The sequence below is a fragment of the Lipotes vexillifer genome, unplaced genomic scaffold, assembly GCF_000442215.2.
Source record: "Lipotes vexillifer unplaced genomic scaffold, Lipotes_vexillifer_v1.1 scaffold297, whole genome shotgun sequence".
In the NCBI taxonomy this organism is placed as follows: domain Eukaryota; kingdom Metazoa; phylum Chordata; class Mammalia; order Artiodactyla; family Lipotidae; genus Lipotes; species Lipotes vexillifer.
In genome coordinates this window covers 886728-903064 of record NW_006772098.1, presented here as the reverse complement: position 1 = coordinate 903064, position 16337 = coordinate 886728, and the positions used below count along the sequence as shown (strand labels likewise).

Below are 16337 nucleotides of genomic sequence, written 5' to 3'. Positions count from 1 at the left end.
TCCTGCTGATCTTCAGGCTGGAAGGAATTTTATTGAATTAGGGGGAAGAAATCTAAATGACAACCATGGAAAAATCAGTCCCAGTAGGAACCATACTCCAATAGCCTGGGTTTGACAAGTTCCTCATATTGAATGTGAAGATAAACCACAGTTCACTGTCCCAACACTGTCTTAAAGGTGAATGCTTTTATATGAACAATGATGTTGACCACATAATCATATATATTTATGTATCCATAGTATATAAATATATATGTATATTTAAAATAAAATATGGTATGGTGAGTTAGTCATTTGTCTACCATATAGTCATTTTTGAAAATTATCATAACCTTTGCTGACTCTTTTCTTTTTACTTGGAAATATTCAGCGGGCCAGTGTTTTACCAGCCCAAGTGTGTCTGAGGGATTCTGGGAGTTTTTCAATAGCCAAGGTCAATCTGGGCCTGTTTTGTTCTCTTGGGCTATTAAAGTCTACTTCTATTACGGGTTTCCTGATTCCCTGGAACACATATGTTGTTATCTGGAAAACATTCAGACTTTATGAAAACAAGCTTGCTTGTTTGTTTGTTGCCTAAGAAATAAAATAAGAAAGTGACACTGCTTCACTAAAAAAATCTGTTTTAAGAAAAGTTTTTTTTTTCATTGAAAATAAGTGACTTCAACAGAATGACCAGTTTTTCTGAGAGCATCTTATTGGCATATGAGAACATTTTACCTAGAAAAGACCAGTTACTCTTTGTGGAAATAGTTGGAAATGGAAAAATAGAAAACACAAAACAAGTTTCTTGGCTTAACAAAGAGTAAATAAATAGGTTTATATGTATGAGTTATCATTTTCACTAATATAAACTTGGTCAAAATAGAAAGCATGAGTTTAGAGAAATAACCAGTTTTTGATAAAAAGGGGTCTAAAGGAATGACAGGCCCCTGGTTGGTCTTCTCTGCCCGATGGAGCAGATGATTGATCAATTAAGAGGTCAGTTCAAGTGCTAAAATATCCAGATCTTGCATTTTGCCCTTTCTGCTCTTTCTGATTACAGTGTAATTAAGGTAATGTTAGTTGGGTATATGCCTCATGTAGGGTTTCATATGGGGCAACACACATTAAAGTGATCATTTTTTAATCTTCTCAATAAATCAATTTTTGTTTATTATTAAGCAATGAATGAACTACTATTTCTAGTAGTTCTTTTTGACTTCAAGTGTATTTTTCTTTTTTTTCAATTTTTATTGGAGTATAGTTGACTTACAGTGTTGTGTTAGTTTCAGCTATACAGCTGTACATTTTAAATGATTTTATTAGAAAGGCAGAAATTAGTCTTAAAATTATGTGGTTTTAAAAGTAAAACTAATTCAATCATGTAGAACACTCCAAACTTTAGGTAAAGCTACTTATTCATATTCCTCAGAAGTTAATACGAAGTTAAACATAGTTGTATGTATTTGTGTTTGGTGCCAATGCCCTGTTAACTGGAAGTTATGGGGTATCACAGCCACTTTCTCTAGTTTCTCTTTCATCGAGGCAGTCGAGACAACACAACTGGGAGATCTCTGAGAGACCACCACGTCTAACTCCTGAGTGGTCTTCTCTACTGCCCACCTCGATATCTCCATCTCAGTACCTGCCTCTCTCTCCTTTCACCTGCCTGAGACATGTAAAACAGGTGTCCCCAAAGTGTACCTGAAATTCGGCAATATTCCCTCACAGATGATTGCCTCAGACTCTTAGATTTCCTTCAATTGTGTACATTTGTGGTGTGTGATGAAGAGACAGCTTTCCACTCTCCATCTCAAGCCTTCTACACTGAGACAAAGATGTAATCTTGGGCGCTAAAACACCCACTCATGATATCTGTAAGTGGAAACCTTCCCACTCACAGGAATAACAACAGCGTTCTCCTTCCTGCCCCATCCCAGGAGGCAAAGAGTACAATACAGTCATAATTGAAATAGTCATGATTTCCTCTGCAATTTTAGGCTTTATTGGGAGAATATAGGTGAGGCTGAGTCAGGAGTTAGGTCACTGAATAACCACAGGGCAGTGGACCTTAATCTGGTAAGGACAGCAGACCACCCTGTGAGGCATTGGAAAACCAGTTTTGAACAGGATTCTTCCTTTAGGAAATGTATTTTGGAAGCAATGTGAAGCAGGAATTAAAAGGGGACTTATTTAATAATATTGGCCCTAAAGTAGAAGTTAAGAGTTTAACATTTGGGGAATTCTTTGACTATTAAATAAAGTTCAGTTAATATGGAATAGAGCTGTCAGTGAACAATAGCCTTAAATTAGGTCAAGTACATAACCCGGCCCAACATTGCATATAAAAGAGGCCATACCAGCACAGATATGTCAGACCAGGAAATAGAGTGTAGGACCATCTGGAGTTGATTAAAGAGGAATGTCTCTCTTATCCTCTGGGGTCTCTCTGGGTTCCAGGCCTCGTAACAAGAAAGAAATGACCAGCAACTGCTCTAACATTTCATATTTTTGTATATGTTTCCACATTCATGTATGTTTTAGATTATTTGAGGTTATATGAAGGCAGAAAATTCTTCCTTTATGCAATTTCAGACATTTGCAGTGGTATCACTATTCATAGTTAGGAAGGAATTCACTATCATTGTGGCAAATATTGATGCTGAGTAACAATGATAACTCTTTGGGGGCCTCTTAATATGTCTGCTTCTTCAGCTCTTGATTTTCCCTAGCACAGAAAATATATTCTTGATTTTCTTTCGAGTCTGGAGCCTCTGTGTGTTGGGGGAGAGAGCGAGCTCCATCACAGCTTAATGTTGTAGGTAACCCAACATCCACTGCCCTGTGTCTCTCCTCCACCCTTTCCATCACTAGTGAAGAGCTTGGGCTAGAATGTAGATTCTGAGGGATATTGGTGCTGAGATTCATACACACACACATTTTATTTTTTAAAAGAGTTTTCAGTTCACAGCAAAATTAGGTGTAAATTACAGAGTTTGGGTACACCTGCCTCCCCCATAATCAACCTTCCAGCACCATAATGTTATGTTTTTTACAGCTGACTAATCAACATTGACACATCCCTGTCACCCAAAGCCCGTAGTTTACATTAGCATTCACTCTTGGTATTATAATTTCTGTGAGTTTTGACAAATGTATAATGGCATGTCTTAATCTGTTCAGAATGCTGTAACGGAATATCATAGACTTGAATGCCTACAAACAACAAATATTTCTTTCTCATAGTTTTGGAGGCTAGAAAGTCCAAGACGAATATGCTGGCAGATTTGGTGTCTGGTGCAAAACTGTTTCCTAAACAGTGCCTTCTTGCTGGGTCCTCACAAAGTGGAAAGGGCAAGGGCCAGTTTTAATAAGAGCACTAATTGCATTCCTGAGGGCTCCACTCTCATGACCTAATCAGCTCCCCAAACCCCACCTCCAAATGTCATCACATTGGGAATTATGTCTCAACATACGAAATTTGCGGGGGGATGTAAACATTCAGTCTGTGCCATGGCACGTATCCATCATTACAGAGCCATAAAGAAGAGTTTTACAGCTCTAAAAATCCCCCCTTGTTCCTCCCTTCCTTTCTACCAACTCTGGGTAACCAACGACCATTTTACAATATCCACTGTTTGCCTTTTCCAGAATATCATATAGCTGGAGTCAGACAATATGTAGGCTTTTAAGATTGGCTGTTTTCACTTAGTAATATGGATTTAAGGTGGTGCTAACGTTTTTCAGGTTATAAAAGAGAACAATTAATATCGTTCATTTTTTATAGAATTATATGAGAAAGACATTAACTGTCTTAATTAGGTAACTCCATGGGTGATACCCAAGAATAAACACGTTAATATTAAAATTTTAGGGAAACCTTCTTAACTTCTCAAAGAGGGTATGCAGTAGAAGGATTCAATTCAGAAGATATACAAAGTACATCTTCCAAGAGTATTCATTTTATTTGAATTCCTGAAGGAAGTCTTTTATAGTGAAAAAGCTTGAATGTCCTATGTCGTAGAATGTAGAATTTTCATCAGATAAAACAAGAGACTTAAAAGAAATGTTGAGCTTATGGAGAACTGCTTCTGGCTAAGGGTCTACCTAGACTCCCTTTAGGGGTGCAAGTTCAAGTACCTCTTGCAACAAAGGTATCTCCACGGAGAATTTGAGAAGTGATTCGACAGTGTGGGGAGGGCGTTTAATTTAAAACAAGATGTATTTTGCTGGTGGGATAGTATCTTAGGTTCCCAGGGAAGTGAACTCTGAGGCCCTGATTCCTATGCAAAAGGTTTATTGGAAATTCTCCCAGGAACAACCCCTGTGAAGTGAAGGAAGCAGGGCTGGGCAGAGGGAGGGTTGAACTCTGATACAGGTGCCCTAGGGGCTCTCACGCTGATGCCATGGGGAGCTCGGGAGCTGCACTCGTCCCAAACTGATGCATAGGGGCTGGACCATCTTATCCTCAATTCGCCAATGAAGGGAGCCGATCCTGGAAGGCTGTGTGACTTTAGAGGGAAAATCCTAGAGGTAGACTCAGCTGTGAGCTGTCATCTGGTAACCTCCCAGCAGCTGGGGGCATGAGGGCCTTGATAGAAAACTCCTGACAATGCAAGACAGAATCCATTACAGACAATAAAGCCCACCAGGTTTCTTGTAAAGAAGGACTTAGAAGAAGTGAGTTTGAATATCTTTTGATATAAATGATTCTAGAATTTAACAGAATTTCTGCCTCCAAATAAAAGAGAGAACTTTACTTTGCATAACTGATGTAAGCAAAAATATAAAGGAACACACACATGCAACTCATTTTGAATAAGGCGAGAAGCTTGTCTTGAAATAGAGAAAATTATTCCCTTGTGTTTTGTCACAAAAGGTTGGTACCTTAGCTTAGCTAAGTAATAGGTGTATTACTAAGGTTGGTTCTAGATTTTCATCACATGCAAAACGTTTATTCAGCCTTTTCAACCTACAGTTGAGGTTCAACCTTGAGGTGAGTGTATAAAGATGAAAGTTTAGTCCATAAAATATTTGAGAAAGAAACGAAAGTAAGGTTGTCTGCCCTGTCTTCAATGTGAGATTAATAAAAAGAATGAAGAGAAACTATTTATTTGACCATGGTTAAATAGTTAAATATCAAAAGATATATATATGTTATACATATAAATTTATAAAAATTGAAATCCAATTTACTTTCTAAGTTTGAATTCAGAACGTTTCCATTGGAACACTGCAATTGTATGCACTGCTATGACTTAGGTAGTTAAATAAGAACATGACACAAACGTCTCAAAGTCATACATTTATCCCTCTCCCACTTAAATATGCTTATTTCCATGAACAAAGATTGTCTTATATACATGACTTTCATCACAGAGTTTGAATTTAAATATGTTCTAGATGTGTCACCACTACTGAGTGAGTGGTAAGGGAGAGTAACTTTTAAATTTCATTTCTAAAATGAATTCACACCACCATCCTTATGTATAAAACAAATCATTCCTATATTATCCATAAATAATAGTAGTTTTAAAATGTAAAAAACACAAAATAAGGTGTTCCTGAACTGGTCCCCACTACTTTCGATTTTCTTTTCCCTTAAAATACTGATGAGCCCGTCAACATCTGTCCCAGAGACGATACGAAGTATAAGAACTGTTCCACTAATAATGTTCCAGCAAATTAGTGCAATCCTGTATGTTCACAGATATCCCCTGACCTCTAGAAACAGCAGCAAGTCAACACTCTTTGCTCATGCTTTAAGTGTTGACTTAAACCATTGCTATGGAACAGTTTCACATGATAAAAGCTCATTAAATTTACATCATGTCTTTGGATGCTAAAAATTTATGAGCCTCAGTATCCTCATCTATAAAATGGGTTGGTTGGGTGTGAATTACATTATCTTGAAGATTCTCACTAGTGTAATAGCTTAAACTATGATTGCATCTGCACTTTAGATATGGCTACACATATCTGCACTTTTTAGACCTTTGAAATGTGATCATGACTCAAGGGCAAAGAGCAGTGTGACAAAACCGTAGCAGACCTCAGTTCTGTGACCCAGTCCTCCCCAAGTTCTCAGAAGCCAAATTCCCCTAGCTGAGGCCACTAAGAAACAGTTACTAAACTGTATACTGATATAATGACATGATGCCAATTTACTTAAATTTTAAAATTGTGATTGCAACTTTTCAAAGTGCCTAACTTACTGTATAAAGGTATCTTTACTCCTCAAGGAAAATCTGATGGTCAAATTTAAGAGCATGAATCAAAATTTCTTCTTTAATTTGAAAGTGTCGTTTTTTCACAGTAATGATGCCCTTTATATAAATGTTTCTGAGGTTAAGATAAGGTGTATTCTCTAATCATGTTGGCCTGTTTTGTTAGAGTTCATATTACTCCTAATAGAAAATTGATTTACTTAAATTAGCTAAATGTTTCATGTTTGTGCGAGAATGAGAGTATCCTATAATGTTTCAACACTAGACAGAGAGATAACTCCCCTAATGTGAAAATGACTGGCTCTCTTTTTAGGTCCTGTCACAATACAGCCGTCACCGTGTGAAGCTGATCAGTTTTCTTGTGTCTACACACTCCAGTGTGTGCCCCTCTCAGGGAAATGTAATGGACAGGAAGACTGCATAGACGGATCTGATGAAATGGATTGTTCTCTCAGCCCCCCTCCTCAGCTCTGTGATCAAATGAAGTTCCAGTGCTCTACCAACGAGTGTATCCCATCCCTCCTGCTATGTGATGGAGTGCCTGACTGTCACCTTAATGAAGACGAATCCGGCTGCTGTGAGTTATTTTCATTCACTGAGTGCGCCAGGGGAGAAATGCCGTTTGGAAATGATAGAGAGAGCATGACAGATAAGACAAAGTTCTCTAGAGTGTTACCATGATCGTATCATAAGTAACATTGTTGTTTGTGTTATATTGCTAAACAAAGCATATTGTCCTTGCTTAGCATTTCTGGAAACATTTTGTTTGTAGTCACACTAATCTCCGTTAAATGTGTGTGATTTCCTTTTTTATTTACAACTGGGTCATTCATGTAGGGGATGCTCTTATGTATCCATTATCTTTTTAACAAATGTTTGTGGGAATGGATTGAAGACATGTAATTATAATTTCTTCCCACCGTAAATGTTCATGAAGATGGCTCGAGCAAATGGGCAAAAATCCACTGTAGTGAATAGATGTGGCTATAGGGGAAGGACCTGGACCTGGGTAGATGTTACGTTATTAGGGTTAATGCAGATGGGGGTCCGCCTGCCAGTGCGGGGGACGCGGGTTCGGGCCCTGGTCCGGGAGGATCCCGCATGCCGCAGAGCGGCTTGGCCCATGCGCCATGGCTGCTGAGCCTGTGCTCTGGAGCCCGCCAGCCACGGCTGCGGAGCCTGCGTGCCACAGCTGCTGGGGCCGGTGCGCCTGGAGCCCGTGCTCCATGTCAGGGGGGTTCTCCGCGGTCGGGGGCGCCGTCGCTCAGCGGCGGAGACGCAGCGCAGCCAAAGATTAAAAAACAAAACAAAACCGGAAAGAGTTAATATAGAAGTAAATCTGTGGGACATTAGGGTTGACCTTATCCTTATCACTTACTTCCTGTACAATCTGGGCAACATTATTTGAGTCAGTCTTACCATCCATGTAATACCTAACTTACATGGCTGTGAAGATTTGAGAGAATGCGTGTAAAATTCCCAGTCCTGCATCCGTCAACTTCTGTCTTTATTATAATTAGCCTATGTCAGATAGGGAAGGAAGAATGTTAATTAAGTAATTATACAAATTACACAAATTTTTAAGGTGAGTACATAATCGTGGTGGAGTCAAAGCATCACTAATATTTTATTTAATTCCTTGTTTGCTTGGTTTCACATTATAACATGCTGTATTGGGCTGCAATGATAGAGCTCCATAAGCCCTATGTAAGTGGCCACTTTTTTTTGCGGGGACAGCAGTAAAGTTTGGAAGGTAACTGTAAGAGGGGGATATTGGGAGAAATAGAAGGGTATTTCAGTGCCCTGTTTTATGTGGGCATCCAGAATTATGATAACTACTGGAAAAGATGTGAAGATGAATAAAGGAAAAGGAAGATGACTTTTGGATTTTTGAAGGTTTTAGCCTTAAATCAGTGAATCTCTTTTGCTGGTTTAGGTTTGGAGATTGGCTTTCTATCTCGCTGTTATTTCCTACATGTATATTCTTTCTATAATAAAGCCGATTTGTGAGGTCTTATAATATTTTCTTAGGAGCAAGTTAAACAATTGGAGGTGAATGAGGAAGAGGATGCCAAGTTACTTATCCCTGTTCCCATCAAGGCTCTAATGGAATTTGGCTGATAGACATCAGATTAAGTGCAATATAGCCATATGGTATTTGACTTCAAATAACAATGCTATTTAAAGAGAAGCTTAGGAAGGTACTGTATCCTTATACTTTTAGACATATGTTGGAAAATTGGTGTTCAATGAGATAGTAATATATGAAATTCTGCTTCTAAGGGGAAATAAGTCCACATTAGGAATAGACAGCACTGTAAAAGAATTGCTTCTCTCCATGTCCAAAATATTTATTGAGTTGGGACTCTGTAAGGAAAATTGCATGAAAATAAACCATGGACAAAATGCTAGAGCAAAATTACAGAATAAAAGCATCTGATGGTGACAATTTACCAAACAATTGAAAGCGTAACAGTTTTTTTCCCTCCCTCTGGGCTCACCTGTTTATTTAGAATGGTATTTTATAAACTGTCCTTCCTTCCTTCCTTCCTTCCTTCCTTCATTCATTCACAAATTTTCATTAAGGGTGTAATTTGTGCCATATGTTGTATTGGACATTGGTGATCCAGATGGACATGACATGGTACAAGCTCAGGTTGTTAGATACATTACATATTAGTGAAGGAGATTAGTGATAGTTGGAATACCATGTGATAAGTTCTGTGACAGAGATAAAAGCAGTGTTATTGAATACCATAGGGTACTCCCTAACTATGGTGCTAGGGAGTCTATAAATTTTAACAAGAAAAATGATTGCAGAGCCAAATTTGGAAAGACAGGTAGTCATTAGGCAAGTAGAGATGCTTGATTCCAGCGGAAAATGTTCCAAGAATAGAGAAAAAGTTGTTTGATTGAAACATATTTTATATAACTAGAGTTTGTGGTACAGGGACTTTTGCGGAAATAGGCTGGGAGAGATTAGCAGGGACTAGGTCTTAAAGAGTCCATCCCATCATGCCAGGAAGAGGTGTTTAAGTAGTACATGGAATGGATTGCAGTGAGGACGGGGGACTGGCTAGGAGATGTTACAGTGGAAATATAAAGGGATTGAGCAGATTAATGGCATGAGGTAAGATTATGAATAGATTTAAGAGACATTCAAATGAAGAGGAGGAGAAAGTAATCAAATAGTTTCCAAGTTTCTGATGTGGGCAACAAGATGGCTAATCAGCCATTCCTTGAGCTGGGAAAAATAGGGGGAGAAGTGACCTCTTAGGGTAAGAATGTGGCTTCATTTTTAAACATGTTGTATTTATGCTATATCTGCGGCACATCCATGTGAAATGTTCAGCATGTGTTTATAAATGGATGTCTGGAGCTCAGGAATGCGCTAAAGGAAGATATATAAAGATACATAGCTATCAGCATACGATGATTCAAGCTGCAGATATAGATGAGATAATGGAGAGAGGAAAAAGGTAAGGTGGCAGACAGAATCCTAAGGAACACCTAAAGGACAGTTAAGAAAAACCAAACATCGAAAGACATGGAGATGTGGTCCTAGACATAGGAGGGCAACCAAAAGAGAGTGATGATCTTAAATTAAAGGTAGAAAGCCTACGTATCAGAGAGTATTCAAAGGTTCAAATGTTTCTGAGAGATCATGTAAGATTAGGACTAAAAAATACAGACTGGGAAAAAGCAAAAATGCTTGTTGGTGGTCTTGGAGTTAGTAGGGCAGAATTGTGATGTCAGTCTTTTGTGGAGAAGATGGGAAATGGCAGAGGGAAACTGGCTACAGAAAACTTCAAGAAGTTGGCATTTCGAGTGGGGTATAGGATAAAATAAGAGGTTTGGTTCTTTGGTTTGTTTGTTTTGTGAGGCTTGCACATATTTAAACGTTGTAGGAATAGAATTCTGAGAAGTTTGCAATTTCATGCAGGAAAATCGATAGCAATTGATATTTGAAAGCCTTTTATTCTTGCAAAAATACATGTTTAGTGATCAGAATGCTTAAACAAAGCACGTGATAAGTCCAAATTTAAAAATAATTCATATTTAATGTTGTCTTTCCACTGGAAACATGTTTTTTTATACACTGAAGTGATACTTTACCAAAAATATTTCCTTTCCCTAAAATAAATGGAAAAATAAGTATGGTTTAATTATATAGGAAAATAACACAAAACTAGGAACATTCTTCTCATTGATATTCCTCTGATAGCAATCTATTCACCAAGAAGATTTTGATTTCATCAGATGTATCGGTCAATATCCTAGCAAGAAATAGATGGCATGTTGATATTGTATAACTTGAGATTGTTTTAATAAAGGGATTCTTGATTAAGGAAATAATATGCATAGGGAAGCCATAAGGAATAGTAACAGCGGGGCCTTTTATCATCCATAGAACAAAGGATGTGAGAGGAGGGAACAGTTGCCTGAATCTAGAGTCAAGGAGAGCTACTTGATAAAAGGAGTGGCGTTTGGTTACGGAGCCGCTAACCAGTGGGAATCTCACAGTCTCTTCTCTCTGCATCAACCTCTTGCTGGTGTTACCTATCAACCAAACCCAACCAAAGCTAGAAGGCAAAGAAGCACGTTGATGTATCCTTAGAGTTCAACCTCCCAGGGCTTCGAGCAGGGAGAGAAGATGGAGAATGGCTCAGGAGAGGCACATTATCCATCAATAATTGAGATAAAGGGAAAAACAGACGGAGAAGTGGATAGTTTTCCTATTATCTAACTTTCTGTTCCAATAGTAGTCAATACGTCTTATCAAGTTGAGTGTCACTTCTGAAGATTGGGAATGGATCATGCTCCTAAGACTTGTGGATCAGCCTTTATCATCCACAGCTTTATTATTGGACTTTCAATTTGTTAGCTAGGATCTCAGCATCCTTTGGTGCTTCTCCATCACACTGTAAAGATCATCCTCTGCATCTGACAGCTTCTAACAAGAGTGTTCCTCAGTTTACTCAACATTAAAATCATAGAGATTAAGTCTTTTTTACAGAGGTATTGGAGAATTAAATGAATTAATATGGTAAAGTGCATAATACAAACATAATACATTATTATCCTTTCCACTTTAAATTATATTTATAGTTTTATTAAAATTATTTAAGCTGCTAAGATATTTCAATAAGAGTAGTGATTGGTTTTAGTTCAGGGATAGAACACATATCCATCCTGCTCCATGCCACGTGTGTGTCTGCCTTGAAGGGCTTGTAGCCTTTATTCCCATGGCCAAGATCATAGTTTCTTTGCTGTTAGAAACCTTAATCTGCTACATACATGAGTTTCATTTTAGTAGTAAATGGATACACACCCATAGTCATACATGCCTTACTTTTGTATATATTTCTTATGCAGCAACTATAATCTTCAAAAGGGATTTTGCTTTATGGAAGTAACTCCGATGAGCCATTCATGAATTGTTTATCTTTAATGTATCATCTACCTGAGTGAATGAGCTAAAAGCCATAAAATTCTCTGTGTTACTTAGCTTATTTCGATTAGAAAGTGTATGAACCTCTAGGATGATGACAGATTGAAATAAGTATTTTTATAGACATTAAACCATAATGTTTGAAAGAGAATGTGACAAAAGTAGGTATTGTCCAGGGCAACATTTTGAAGCCTGAGCTTCCTATAAATTTTACTTATAACTTATTTGGACTAGTTTTGGAAAATGTTTTTGTTGTGTATGTGTTAATAATGGAGGATAAAAAGAAACTAATGATTCCATTTGCTTTGCTGCATTCAGTCCTTTGCTGTATAGTTGTCAATAAGTATTCATTGCATACGTAATTTATTTTCAACCCACTTTTGAAAGGAAATTAATAAATACTAACTTTAATGTTACACCATTCAAAATGCCACAGAAACTGAAAGTTTAGTTTCAAATTTCATAAAGTGAGAGGCCAATTTTTAACTAAACTAAACTGTCAATAAAAAGGAAAAAGTAAAACTTTCTACAAATGAAACCATTTATTTTCTTATATACTTTTTATGTGTTTCAATGCTGTTTGGGCCATAGTTGAGCATTTATACCGCTTACAAGTTAGAACTCTTCATTGTACAGTCAACTTGAAAATAAGCTCTCAGTCACACTGGAAATTAGGTTAAGGAATATGGATTGGATTCGTATTTCTGAGAGAAGAAGTGTCCAAAGTAATGCCTTACAAGTAGATGAGTATCTATCATCTTTGTATACAAATTTCAACACATTATATTGTTTAAAACCATAAAACTATTATCTTGTATGGTCCCTCAGCTCCTTGCAATGAAAAACAATGATAAGAAAATATGTATACATACACATACATGGAGATATTGAGGCATGTATATATTCACACATTCATTTTTTACAAACATCTCTTCATCTTATAGGAGTTGGAAAATTATTCTATTTCTTAGTTTACTTGGTTTGGAATATTATTTATCTTGTTGATGTATTACATATCCTAAAATTATGTCACCCTTTGGAAAAGCTTAAAGATCATCTCTTCTCCTGGCACCTTAGCCATTTCTACAATCCGGTTTCAGCCTCATTTTTTAGATTTGTCTGTCCTACCTCTTCACGCGAACTCCCCAGTCCGAGGCAAACTGCTTTTACTCACTGTTCTAGTATCAAACTTATTGATTCCCAATCTGTAGACTTGATTCCCACTCTGCTAAATAGCTATTCTCTGGAAACATTAAAATTTAAAACATATCTCAAGACTCTATTCTTACTTTCACCCTTTACAGACTTCCCTATACTAAAGGGATCTCTTATTTTTATCATACTTATCTATACCAATGCTTTTCTAACTAAGTCTGGCTGTATGACATTTCTCTTATTATTATTTTGAACCATTAATCATTCTTGTATTGTTATCTTGCTTTTGTTGCTGTATATGTTTTGGTTACTGTTTTTAAAAATTTCTCTCCTGCACTCACCAGTGGAAGTGCTAAGCACAACGCCTTACTTATAGTGGCACCTCAATAATATTTATTGGTGTGAATTAATGTTCTAGCAGGAAGAATTGCTCAATGAGGAGTATCACTTTAATTTTTCAGATCCAGCATTTTCAGTCAATGGAAATACATACTCTTTTTTAAAAAATTTTTATTGGAGTATAGCTGATTTACAATGTTGTGTTAGTTTCAGGTGTACAGCAAAGTGAATCAGTTATACATATACATATATCCACTCTTTTTCTAGATTCTTTTCCCATATAGGTCACTACAGAGTATTGAGTAGAGTTCCCTGTGCTGTACAGCAGGTTCTTATTAGTTATGTATTTTATATATAGTAGTGTGTATATGTCATCCCAATCTCCCAGTTTATCCCTCCCCCTCCTTATCCTCTGGTAACCATAAGTTTGTTTTCTATATCTGTGACTCTACTTCTGTTTTGTAAATAAGTTCATTTATATCCTTTTTTAAGATTCCACATATAAGCAATATCATATGATATTTGGCTTTCTGTGTCTGACTTACTTCACTCAGTATGACAATCTCTAGGTCCATCCATGTTGCTGCAAATGGCATTATTTTGTTCTTTTTATGGCTGAGTAATATTCCACTGTATATATGTACCACATCTTTATCCATTCCTCTGTTGATGGACCTTTAGTTTGCTTTCATGTCCTGGGTATTGTAAATAGTGCTGCAGTGTACATTGGGGTGCCTTAAAAAACATTTTTATGTTCCACTTGACAATAAATTTTGATAGGCAGTTCTCAAACTGAACTTTGTCAGTAACCTATGATAACTTAAATAAACAACTCCTTCCAGCCCATAAATATACTTTAAAAAAAAGAAAAATTTGTGACCGAACTGACAAAATCTGTGCAAGACCCATGCATGGGGATATTTACTCCTGAGTCTTCTAAACTATCAATTTAGCTTGAGAAATTTGAAATTAATTGTCTTTATTCTAGTAGAAGTAACTTTCCAGATCAATCCTTTTTAAACTTTTGGCAATAGGTTTGGGTTAAAATATTCAAATAAGATATTGTATATGAAACCATTAAGTGCATCAGAGAGAAGCAGAACTATTCTTGTTGAACTTGGGGTAAGTGCCAGAAAGCCCTGGCTCTTCACTGCTGCCTTCCACATATCTCTGCAGAACCCCAGGGCTCAAAGAAACAGGAATAGAAATGCAGCTTAGATCAATATCACTATTATTTAGTGCTTTTGAAATCGATCCAGAAATCCTGACAAGATGGTGCAGTAGGTTCATTCTTTGACACTTTCCCTCTACTCCAAACACATAACAATGCTAGATAGAAGAAATGACCCTAAAAAGGCTCAGGGACATGATTAATATAGGGCTGGAACAAAACTGGAATAGAACCAAGCCTGCTGGTTTGCAGGTTCTGAAGCAAACAGGAGACTGGAGGTGCATGATGGTGGCCTGGAATGAAGGGTTCTCGTTTAGTCCTAACTCGTAAAAGGAGTGTAGAACAGTCCACTGCCTTACAGGAAGTTATAATCTTGGAAAGACTAGAGAGCAAGAGGGAGGAACACAAGAAAACAGTTACAGGACTAAGGGTAGCATCCAAGAGAGGTCAAGTACTTTGCAGAACTAGATTGCCATTGAACTGTCAGTATCATTGATGGGTTCATCGATAAGGACAATTTTCTGAAACAACCAAAGTCCTATGCACAAGACGTATGCTTGTCCCTTGAAATCAAGCCAACAAGAGACTCTGAAATTAGTAAAATACCTACATCATGCATTGGCAATGCTATAAAGGCACATACTCATATTACCTTGGGCTGCAGTGATCTACATCACTACCCAGATCTAACAGATACCCAGTGACTACCCATGACTTATAACCCAGTTGGAAATGGATGAACATTCAAATTACAGTCTCTGTTAGTTCAGCTGCACATAATGTAGAGATGTTAGGGTAGCAACAGAAGTACAAAGAGATCTGCCTTGATATTAAAGTTGACTCTAGTCTAAAATCAGTTTGGACTATATAGTACATACAATGCATTTTATACACACATACATGAATAATACTACATAATGCACAACTGGGAGATGATTCTATTGACAAACTTTTTGTGAAGAGATTTTTAATTTAATAAATTTCAATTTAATAAATTGAAGTTTCCTTCACCAAGAACTCTAATATATAGTTTAAATGTAGGGCTAGCAAAATGAGGGGTAAAACAATAAACTGTCTTATTATTTTAGTAGAAGAAATTTGTTTTTTAAAAACAGTGATAATTATTGTTCTTTTTTTCAGCCAATGAAAATTGTCCTGATGGAGCTTTGATGTGTGCCTCTTCTAACAGCTGTATCCCAGTACACAAGCGCTGTGATGGTTTTGCCGACTGCATGGATTTCCAACCTGATGAGTCCAGCTGCTTAGGTACTGTATATCCATTAAAATAGCCTTTGTAATATAAGCCAATAACTTAACCTGCACACAATAAAAATATTAAAACTTGAAATTCTAAGTAATATCAAGCATGGAATAATTGAATTACTATTGTTGGTTTGGGGGCAGGAAGAATGTTAACATTAATTTGATACATTTATAAAAAATGTACAAGTATATAATATAATGAATTCATGTATACTCTACATAAACCATGTTCATGAAATAAAAATCAAACCATTTTAATTTAATATAATATAACTTAACATCATTAGCATTTAATAATCTCTTCTATGCAAATTGCCGGTTTCTATAATAGGGAAACCCGTACACAATCTAATATGTTATTAATTTTTTTTAATTGTAATTTTTTTCTCACTTCTTTATAAGAGCTCCCTATTTGCATGACCTAGTCATGCTTAAAAGTCAATTTATTTAACTTCAGACTAACTTTTAAACATTTTTCCTTCTTCTGACCCTAGAACATTTATAAGATCTGATAATGTGTTTTTGTGATTATACTTTTATCAAAACTGCTTTAATAGTCTCTAATTTATTATAGTCCATTGTTAACATCTCTCCTGAGTAATTGAATTTTTATTTCATGCAGGAGATATATAAAATAAAAGATAGTTAGGGGCAATGTAAATGTCACAACTAAACAATAATATAAATTGGTGATAAGAGATGTATTCAATCATATTTTCTAAATAAATTGGGGGCATTTCATATCAAAACT

The 16337-nt window shown here is 36.6% G+C and overlaps 1 protein-coding gene across 1 annotated transcript in view; it reads left to right on the top strand.

The window, feature by feature from the left end:
* The window catches only part of MALRD1 (MAM and LDL receptor class A domain containing 1), a 608458-nt gene that overhangs the window by 491558 nt on the left and 100563 nt on the right, over positions 1–16337 (top strand). The window contains exons 34-35 of the mRNA XM_007447298.1: positions 6520–6783; positions 15464–15589. Of these exons, the coding sequence (XP_007447360.1) occupies positions 6520–6783; positions 15464–15589 (390 nt within the window). The remainder of the gene's footprint in view (positions 1–6519; positions 6784–15463; positions 15590–16337) is intronic.